Source organism: Thunnus thynnus, chromosome 12, assembly GCF_963924715.1.
Source record: "Thunnus thynnus chromosome 12, fThuThy2.1, whole genome shotgun sequence".
NCBI lineage: Eukaryota > Metazoa > Chordata > Actinopteri > Scombriformes > Scombridae > Thunnus > Thunnus thynnus.
Window position 1 is genome coordinate 16,190,405 of NC_089528.1, and position 10,464 is coordinate 16,200,868.

The 10,464-nt window shown below is 39.8% G+C and overlaps 1 protein-coding gene across 4 annotated transcripts in view; it reads right to left on the minus strand.

Moving 5' to 3' along the window:
- Positions 1-10,464, minus strand: part of clcn2a (chloride channel, voltage-sensitive 2a) — a 40,662-nt gene that overhangs the window by 9,794 nt on the left and 20,404 nt on the right. For 2 of the 4 annotated variants that reach the window (XM_067605865.1, XM_067605864.1), the window contains exons 1-8: positions 3,647-4,583; positions 2,833-2,958; positions 2,408-2,492; positions 1,929-2,030; positions 1,507-1,609; positions 517-672; positions 354-423; positions 149-259 (exon numbers count right to left, since the gene is read on the minus strand). In XM_067605865.1, the coding sequence (XP_067461966.1) occupies positions 149-259; positions 354-423; positions 517-672; positions 1,507-1,609; positions 1,929-2,030; positions 2,408-2,492; positions 2,833-2,958; positions 3,647-3,821 (928 nt within the window). In that variant the 5' untranslated portion in view covers positions 3,822-4,583. Of the gene's footprint in view, positions 1-148; positions 260-353; positions 424-516; positions 673-1,506; positions 1,610-1,928; positions 2,031-2,407; positions 2,493-2,832; positions 2,959-3,646; positions 4,584-5,947; positions 6,029-6,397; positions 6,532-6,952; positions 7,082-8,250; positions 8,383-10,464 lie in introns of those variants that run through there. The other 2 variants (XM_067605867.1, XM_067605866.1) reach the window with 2 other exon arrangements.

Sequence of the window (10,464 nt, forward strand, 5' to 3'; positions counted from 1 at the left end):
TAGCGGTGACAGCGATTTCAATCATGCAGGAAGCGAGGAAGAGCAAAATCTGGCCTGAAAATTGGTTATCAAGGCAAATTAGATACAAAATGGTGGATTAAATTACAGCATAAATATATATAAAAAAAAAAACAGATTTAGAGCTCACCGACTACAGCATAACCGCCAGGAACTATGGGATACACACTGCCGTCAGCATGTATACCATCAGGAAACATGGCTGCCATGATCTCGCCGACCAGTCTGCCAAATGCTGCACCTGTCCATCACGCACAGATACAGCAAAGAATTATTTTAAGGATTTTGTATTTAATAGCAGTTGAACTGATTAGGAAACAGGAAATCTTACTCACCAATAAGGAAAACTGGCATGAAGGCCCCGCATGGAACAGGCATGGTGGTGGCCACAGCGGACATCCAGAACTGAGATGAGAATAAACAAGATGAGACGTGTGTGTGTGTTTAACCGTCATGAAATGCCACACATTTCCTAGATGTACGAGCAAAAGCACATACCTTCATGATGATGAAGAGGATGAGCGTGATGAAGACGTTGACCTGGGGGTGTTTCCAGGCGTGATGGTGGCTGATGTAGTCGAACTCCTCGGCCACGCCCTGACGGCACCACGTACGGTTGTCGAACAGCGCCACCAGAGACTCGTGCTGTGTCAGCTGAGAGGTCGACACAAGGGAAAGATATCGTCAAGCTTACACCTCAATACCAGACAGACAGAACTGTTGATGCTCCTGATGTTTACACAAAGTCTTTGGTGAGAATTTCTGCAAATCCCTGCAGCCAAAAATGCTGTGATTAATACTACCAGTTGAATTTAATGTTTGTTTTCAATAAATGTGCCCATGACTCCTTTAATGATAGCATTAATGAGTGAATTGAATCAGTGAATTGATTAATTAAATCTTTTTTTTTGTAATCTGTGCACTGCAAAGAAGTTCCATCTTAACTGCTCATTTTGGATAATGAGATCATTTCATTGTAACTGAGCCTGTGTCTGAAAACAACTCGACTCACTAGTGCATGTTTTTCTTGTTGTCAGAGTCTGAAAGGCTCTAAATAAGACTCAAGATTCTGTTATCCGGGACAATTTTGCAGTGTGGCAGGTGCACAGGCAGCGCTGGCACTATTGTGTCAGCTTTTCCATTATTAGTACAATGTGTCTGCATCACCTAGTCTGACTTACTTCTTGGTTTTATTTTTGCCCAGATACTGAAATGATATATTTGGCATTTCTGCCATTTCTGTACTGTACATTTATCAACTGACAAGCCTGGGTAAAAAAGAAAAAAAAAAGAAAAAGAAAAGCTTAAATATAAAATTATACTAATATTATGACAACGAACAATGAACAAGACAAAATAAAATATAAAATCGTACTTACAGCTCCCAGATCTGCATACACACAGCTGTTGAACAGCAGTAAAAAAAAAAAAAAAAAAAAGACCTGCAACCTAGAAACCTGTCAAAGGAGTGTGAAAGTCTTTTCTCACCTGTCCAGCCATGAACTGCCCGAAGCCCGGAGGGAATGTGAGGGTGGAGACCAGCAGGGTGACGAGTGCCGGATACACCAGACGCCTGACAGGAAGAGAAGGACTGTGGGGTCATTAATGGGTGTGTTTGTAACCAAGTATGTGCATGCTTAATTTCTGGGTGGTGAGGACGGAAGGTCTATAAATAGCTCCCGTGATGTGTGAAATTGACCCAATTAATAGAAGGACTTTATGTAACTTCCTTAATACTACATTAACATTTTGACATAAGACACCAAGCTAATTTTAAACACAAGTTGAAGGGCACCTGAGCACAACTTTTATCCGTTTTGAGTGTATTTACACTTGAACTCAAATGCTTCTTGATGTAACTCAGGGACAGTGGCTCTATGCTAAAATATGTAAAAGGCTCAGATACTCACTTCCTCAGCAAGAACTTGTTAATCGTCTTCTGCTTCCTCATGCACTCTACAATCAGCCGGTTCAGGTAGACAAAGAGAGCACCACCAAAACCGCAGGCAATCCTACAAACAGACAGCAAATACCCGGTTTGGTCTGTTGAAGGTGAAACAGAAGAGCACCCTGGGACACATAAAACCAGCTACACTGAAAAACTGCTAAGATACATATGCCTGGGTAAGTTAGTCTCTTTTCTGAGGCTCTTTGAAACAAAAAATATTTTGGCATCAAACACATTTGGTGATCTGGTTACAGCCACTACTTGTAATCAGCAGAGTAAGAAGTTAATTTCATGCCCTGCTCATCGAATACAAATCAACCTTGAGACTGGCAACAGGAATGTAAATGTGGAAGGAGACCAGAGGGAGAAACTGAACGAGAGCTTAGATCTCCTGAGCAACTCAGCTTAACGTGACGTCAGTCCAGAGAGAAACACACTCACCCGAGGATGGCGAATGCTGGCAGCTCCTGAAGGTCAAATGGGAAGTCCAGGCGGAAGCGGGTCTTAAAGAGAGCAGTGATGGTCTCTGAGGAGAGGAAGATTGTTCTCACTCTGTGGAATCTATACAGTAGTATGTCAGCCACAGAATATAGTACAGTAGTACACATTGGCATTATATATTCTAAAAATGTAAAACTGAAATAGTAGTAATGTTTTTGTCCTTCAAATGTTAAATAATATTCCTTAACTTGTTTCAGGTCAGTGTTTATTAGGAGTCTTTATTCAAATTAATTTCAGACAACAGGAACAACAACAAAAAATAAAACACGATGGCACAAGAAAAGTTACAAAATCACACAGGATACTGTTATCAAAAGGTGGAAAAAGAACATAGAACTTCTAATATTTTCTCTCTTGTCCTTTACCTTCCTCCTGGTTCCACACTGCCAACACTCTGAATATGAAAGCACTGAAGGTGGCAGCAAAGAAGCCCCTCCAGTAGTTCCTCACGGCAAAAAACGTTGAAGTGACCTCAATACTGAACAGTACCCCTGCAGGATACAAACATACACACTTATCAGACAATCCCACACAGAAACTTTGTTCAAGAAACGACGACTTAAACTTTAAAGCCTTGATAGTGACCCCTAAAACCTGAAGTGTTTAAATCAAAAATGCAAAAGTATTGGACTGAAAGAGATTTTGATGTTGTTTATCCCTAAATGTGTTCAGAAAAAAAATCATCACACAATCGTTGTATTAGATCATGAGATATCTGTATTAATTGAGCAATTTGACCTCATTATGATGCAAGAGGAATGCTCAGGGAGAGCACAAACACAAAGAGGGTTCATCCTCTGGGGATCGTGAATGTGCTCAGTAGATTTCATGTCAATGTTTCCTTTAGATTTTAACTTTAACTTTAAACTTTAACCTAATGTGGTGCTTGAGGAAAGCTTAGGAGGTCATCACTAGGTTAGGCGGTCACTTTAAATAACTGAGAAATTCTCCTCTTGGCACTTTGAATATTTATTCCAAATATAACAACAATCTGGCCAATAGTTGTTGAGATACAGTATAATCTGAATCAAAGAGTTAGATGGACAGACTTGACCAAGATTGGCGTCCTTGGGCCCTGCTGCTCACACGGGTAAATATTCTGCTCATCTAATTAGGTCCTGTAATTATCTAAGATAATTATATACCGTTCAATCAGAGGCTGCAGTCATGTTGTTTTACCTCCAATAGGCGCAGCGAAGCAGCAGCCCACACCCACCGCACAGGCAGCTGACAGCATCTCTGTGTTCCTCAACTCGTTCTGTCCAAAACAGAGCCAGATATACACACAGAGAAACACACACACACACACACACACACACACACACACACAGAACACACACACACACAGAGCCATGCATTCAAGCAAATACACACACACACACACACACACACACACACACACACACACACACTCAAATCCCAAAAGACATCCGTGTACGTGCAAAAGCCACAAACACCAAAAAATGCATTTCTCATGAAAAACCAACTCACCAACTGTTTACAAATGCAAAAGGCTCACTGTAAAGCTGCTGCTGTATCTTTTCACATTCGATGAGATTACATAGAACGGCGGTGGGATATGGAGAGACCATAATTGAAAAAACTGGGATTGAGTGTTGAAATCATGGAATGAGATGTTTGTATAGAATGAAAGGCAACAAAAAAATCGATGCCTCGCTGCAATGGTTCACTGAACAGAATCAAACACAGGCACAGACGAATGGAAAGGCATCAATCTATCTCAGCCTCAGAAATGGATCACATGGATTATTAATGTTGATGGAATTGGCAATAAAGAAACTATCTGACTCGTGCATTCATACCTTGCTCCCCTCAAAGGCCTCTTCCTTTAGCAGTAAAAGTGGGGGGAAAAAAGGACAGAAATATATGTGAGAGTCATCTGTGCGGGTGTAGACGTTACCTTTTTTCCCCTCTTGGAAGACGTCCAACTTATTATCCAAACCACACAAAATCAAACAAGCAGCGAATGAGCAAACACAGTCTTGAATCCGCAGCGTACTGAATTAACATTTTCCCAGACTGATTATGTTTAATGGCCTCGCAGTCGACCCCTGGACTATTTGAGTCTAACTGCGCTGACATGTGTTTTCCTTCCTCCACATTACTGCAGTCTATCTTCCTCCGTACTGGGTGATGCTGCTTCTGCTGCTGCTGCTGCTGCTGCTGCTGTCGGTGAATGGAGGGAAGAAGCACAGCACACTGTCCAGTGCAGACACGGACACAAGTCCAGGGATTGGTCTCGCATGAGTGGAGGTGAGTGCGTGTCCTGGGGAGTGGCAGAAAGTCGAAGAAACGTCACAGACTTTTCGGAGAACAGCTCTGTTTGGGTGAGTGTGTTTTACTTGCAGCTTCGCACCGACAGAGATAAACACACAGAGACACAGATCGATTGAGGATACGGAGTGCAGCCTGAAAATCAAGTCTATAGAGAGCATGAACTAAGATAGCGGTGACCTTTTGACTGGAGGGTCACTGCCTGGTTCTGAGCGGTGAAAGTAAAAGAGCATCACTTGTCCTTTCCTCATTACCACCACTGAATTGGCCCTACAAGCCCCAAACTGCTCCACTGAAGCTGCTAAGTGATCAAACAGATCAAACTGTGGTTGTACTGGGCCACTTTCAGGTGTAAATGTGTTAAGTTTGAACAGGTTGTACCTCAAAAAGAGAGCTGTATAACTTTCCTGAACAGAAAAAGGGTAAAAATAAACATTTATATAATCTGGAAAAACTCCACCACTTCCTCTTCAGATACAATATAATTTATATGAACAGTAAGTTCTTCTCTGCTCTCATTCTGGGTAACTGAACTGATGTTCAAGTAGATAAAATGGGAAATCGGGTACAGAAAAAATCTAATTATAACACTTAATCGCAAAATAAAGACAGCCAGAAATGTAATAAAGATCACTGGATGGATTAGCTTGTAAAATATTTGGGTTGATTTTTCCTTTAACATACAGACATTAAACTGACATCTTTTCATCTCAATCTCAGATAAGCATATGTGCCAAAATGTTGAACTACTCCTTTAAAGCTGCAATATGTGATATATAATGTTGGATTTGTGAAGCTGCTTCACCTGATTGTAGTTCATGTTCATTAAAATCAACATCAACATTTCTCAAAGGTTTACAGAGCAAATCCAGCCCCATACATGTTTTACGACATTCCCCCATACAGATACATGGATGGATAATAAGCATAGATTCATTCAAAAAAGTATTTCAGCTCAACAAAACAAGACATTCAATCATTATCTTGGAGTTTAAAAAATTGCAACAGATATTTTTTCACACTTTTCTGATATTTCATAGAATAAAAACATCAATTAATCAAGAGAATAATCTGCATCACTAGAGAAGAAAGCAGGCAAGCTTTTCAAAAGGTGCAGTTTGTATGTGTGATGTGATCTGCTAAGATAAATGTGTAACAAACGTATAATGCGGTTACCATTCTCACCATGTAAATCCCACCAAAAACAGCGGCCATGAATTTGCTCAGGAGAGCGGCGCACAGGCTGGCGACGTGAACGAAGGGTCCCTGAAGGAGGAGGATGCGGAGAGAGATTATGATGTTAGTAGACAGGATACGGCTGAAAGCGCATTTTAGCACATAGCTGTACAGCACGCCACGCTCAAGTTAAGGGGCATTATTCAAAACCCCCTTTTGCATGATTAAACCCTTCTCAGATTCAGATTCAAACAACTTTATTACCCTTCAAAAGGGGAAACACAAGTGTTATTAGCAGTAAATCACATTTTTATTTTCACAGGCAAGACTTTAATGAGAGTAGAAGAAGCCAGATTATTATGTTCTCCCCACAGGAAACTTCAAACACTGTCCAGCAATCCGTCACATGTAATTTGTACAGCCAAGAACACATGAAGGAGAAAAAAAAAAACCCTCTACCTCCTTTCCCAGAGGCATCCCGCTGCCCAGAGCACAGGTCAAGCCGATGACTTTGGCCACAAACGTTTTAAAAGTTAGATACTCCTTCAGGACGACCCCCCTCAGAATGGTCTTCATCTCAGGAATACCTGAACCTGAGAGACGAAGAGGAAGAGACGCCAGGTGGGATGACGGAGTGGAGAGAAAAGATGAGTTGAAAGAAAGCAATTACAGGGAGGGATGTGAAGAATAAATGAAGAGCAAAAGGCTGTTGGGGGGGGGGGGGGTGTGTGAAGGGAAAAAGCTGATTGATATTCATATAGTTGATTGATATTCATATAGTTTTCTGTATGCACATCTAATCAGAGTTATATTTTATGGATTTCCTGCAGACGTGACCATTAAAGAGACTTCAGCACATATCCTTGGAGGTCTTATGGTGCATTATAGAGCAAACTACATTATTCAAACACAGAAAAGTGGCCATGAATTAGGGGTATGAATACATGTTTGTGCATAAATTGTTTGAATTTGTATGTGTGTGTGTGTGTGTTAGTGTGTGTGTGTGTGTCTTACCCACAGCCTGAGGAGCCAGTATCTGTGTGAATCCTGCTGAGAATGTGATGAGCACTACGGGGTAGGTGACCCAGGCGATGTACTGTAGAAGCATGTTACTGTCCAGTCCACCATACATCCACTTCTGTGCTGCACACACAGACACACACACATGCACACACACACATTTAAGTAGCTAAATCTCACTATAATGCAGTAAAAAAAGATTTCAACAATTTAACGACCAGTTTCCTCTTCTATCAAAATGTTTCCCCTTTCTCTCTAACTTTCTCTCCAATCCTTTTATATCTCTTCCTTTCATTCACTTATTGGTGGCCCTCCTCCTCATTCATCATTTAGCTCCGTTACTATCAAATTTTGTGTCTCACAAAACACAACAGATGAAGCGCTTCTTGGATTTGAGGAAAATATTTTGACTACATCCACACTATGCCAAAAAAAAAATGCATCTACTTCTCTCCAATTTGGCTCTTTGGTTGCTGCAGTACAGTAAAGAAACCCACTTCATGAGACGACATCATGATCATCAACTAGTGATTTAAGTGATGTCTCAGCGTAGGGAATATCATTTGCCTGGTTAACTGGTTGTATTTACTGCATGAGCCACACCATTTCCTGCTCCTCCGTTTGTCTGACAACAAAAACATGTAAATGAGGATGACTAAACCCTGAGTTTGGCTGCTGCACTGAAACGCAGAGCAGGAGGGGACAGAGCGGACGTCCTGATCAGATGCTGGCTGTGATGCACAGTTTCGTTGTTTGCCAGCGTTTTTGGATTTAGTCGGCTTTGTAAAAGGTGCATCTGATGCAGGGGTGAATAATAAAGTTGAATTTTTTTCTCTTTTTTGTTACCATTTTATACTTTCTATTTCTCTTTGTGTCTCTCACACATGCAGAAACACAACACTGTGGAAAGTTTGACACATATATTCATGGACGTTCATTCAATTTATTTTTTGCATTCAACACTGTCTATATGAGTAAATTCGTTTTAAAAGCCAGAAGTCTCAGCACATGGTGAATGTATGAAGGAGTCACTCTTAAGATTGATGCATTTGATGCTATGAGACAGTAAAAATTGTATTTATTGACCACTTTATTAATGAAAGCCACTTTATGTAGCTACTACTGAAGATCAATATAACTTGGTATAAAAATGTCATTCAGTTTGTGTTAATATTTAATGATCATTCTGCCAACATGCCTGCTGTTCATTATAAAGCTTTGAACGCTTCAGTTCTTTTATGACTTTGCTGCTCAGTCCTATAATTACTGTCCGCTCTGTTTCTCTTTCCTACCTTCTTGGCAGAAGGCGATGGCGTAGTCCATGACCCAGCTGACCAGAGCCATGAGCAGCCCCAGCAGAATGAGGAAGATCCAGTCCTCCCCCACCCGTGAGATCAGGAACTTTTGGCAGCGGGACGCGCACACTGAAGGCACAGAGGCAGAAAGAGACAGAAAAACTCAAAGGGAAAGCAAAAGTAAAATCTCTGAGATAAACCTTCAAGGTGAGATGGGACTGAAGAGAGATACTTTTTTGTGTGAGACAGAGAACCAGCAGTGTCAAGAGGAAGGAAAAAAGAAGCAATACAGTAGGTATTGGCAGTCAAGAACAGCACATTTCATACACAAATATAATTCAAAGCACTTTCAAACTGTATAGCTTTAAAAAGGTCAAACAAATAAATACAGAATAAAACACTGAAACAAAAATTAAACAAATAGAAACCTTAAAAAAGATAAAAACATAAATAAATATGAGAAATGATGTAAGTCTACTATACAGCTGGATAATATGATAAAATATATACTGTAAGATGATATAAATTCAACCAAGGTCATCCTGAGATTTAGAACATAACACCATGTGAGCGTCCAGCACCTTCTTGTTTTATGGTAGCACACGGTAGCCTTGGAGAGTTTTTCTACCATGGCAGCAATCCATTTAATATTAAATTAGGTAAGTCATTGAAGAAGACTGATTTTTGGTCGTATTGGATTTGAAACTTTTTTTTGCATGTACGGTACCAATCAAACGTTTGGTACCATTCAAGAGGTGTGTCCAAACGTTCGACTGGTCCTGTATTTGATTAACTGGATAAGACAAAAATTACAAAGCTCCTGAAGTCCTGAAAGATAAAAATTTTTATTTTATTTTAATTCATTTTTTTAAAACTTTGTACTTTAACCATAATATATTGTTTGCAGAAGTTCCTGTAAGGATCTTGTGCACATAAAATAGTATCTTATGACCCGTATCATTCCCTATGATGGCTAAGATAGTATTTTATGTGCACAATTATAGTAATAGTTAATATTTTGTGCACAAAAGAAAAAATAAATAAATAATATCTTGTGGGACTTTGGGGGCTCTGTAAAAAATAGATGTTAGTATGTGGTTATTTTATTTACGCGTCAATTTCTGCAAAAGCCAATTCCCAGAGAAGATACTACTATACTTATTTTATTTACTATATGATCTATAATGAATAACCATGATATAAAATTACACATACTGTGATGAAAGATTTTATCCACATTGTGCAAATCCATCTAGTAAAGTAAAAAATAATGAATCCTTAACGTTTAGCTAAAGGCAGTGGGGAATATAAATGTTTTCAACCTGTAAAGACTCTCAAAGTGCTCAAAAGCTGCTTCTTCATGTTTAGTTTGAACTGGAATTGGTTAGAGGACCAGTATCAGATGACCCGAGAGGTCGAGAGGGTTCATATGAGACAATCATCAAACTGGAGGCCTGTGCAGAGACCTGAGGACTGGTGTGAGTTTGTCACTTCTGTTTATCTTCGTTCAGACTCACAGAAGCTTTCTGACATTTTGTTGGAGGAAATCTGAGAAAGGACTGTGACATTAGTCTAACCTACTGGAAATAAATTTGTGGACAAGTATTTATAAGTTGCGACTCGACATTAATCCTCTGAATATTTATGAGGATTATTTAAGAGAGGCTAAAAACAAACCGTTATTTTCATGCTGTGTAAATTAATCCAGTTCCTTATAAAAACCTAAGAACAGGGAATTGAAACACAGAGAGTCGAGTTTACAGAGAGGTATTGTGCATTTACGGGGATGATAAACTGAAGGAGGTTATTGGTTATGAATTTGATGAGAGTGAGAGCATCACTTTATCTTTATCCACCTCAAATATGAGACAAAACAAAGCTAGGTCATGGTTATAATTCTACCATTACGTTATAATATATAACTCTGGGCTAGGTCAGCTAAAAGAAGCATCACTGGACTCATTTCTTCTCTCTTGTCTGCGGACACTGCCAAAGCCTGGAATTCACTTCAATATCCAGAGCATTCATAGATGTGCTCGTCCCTTGAGAAGCTAAAAATGTGCTACTAACACATTTGCCAGATCCACATTTTATAAAAACATTACAGTCGAGATACCTTGAGTGACGTTAGCCATGGAGAAAACTCAACATTTAGGAGGAACCAGGAGAGCGACAGATGTGTGGATGACAGAAGGATAAGGTGACGGGACA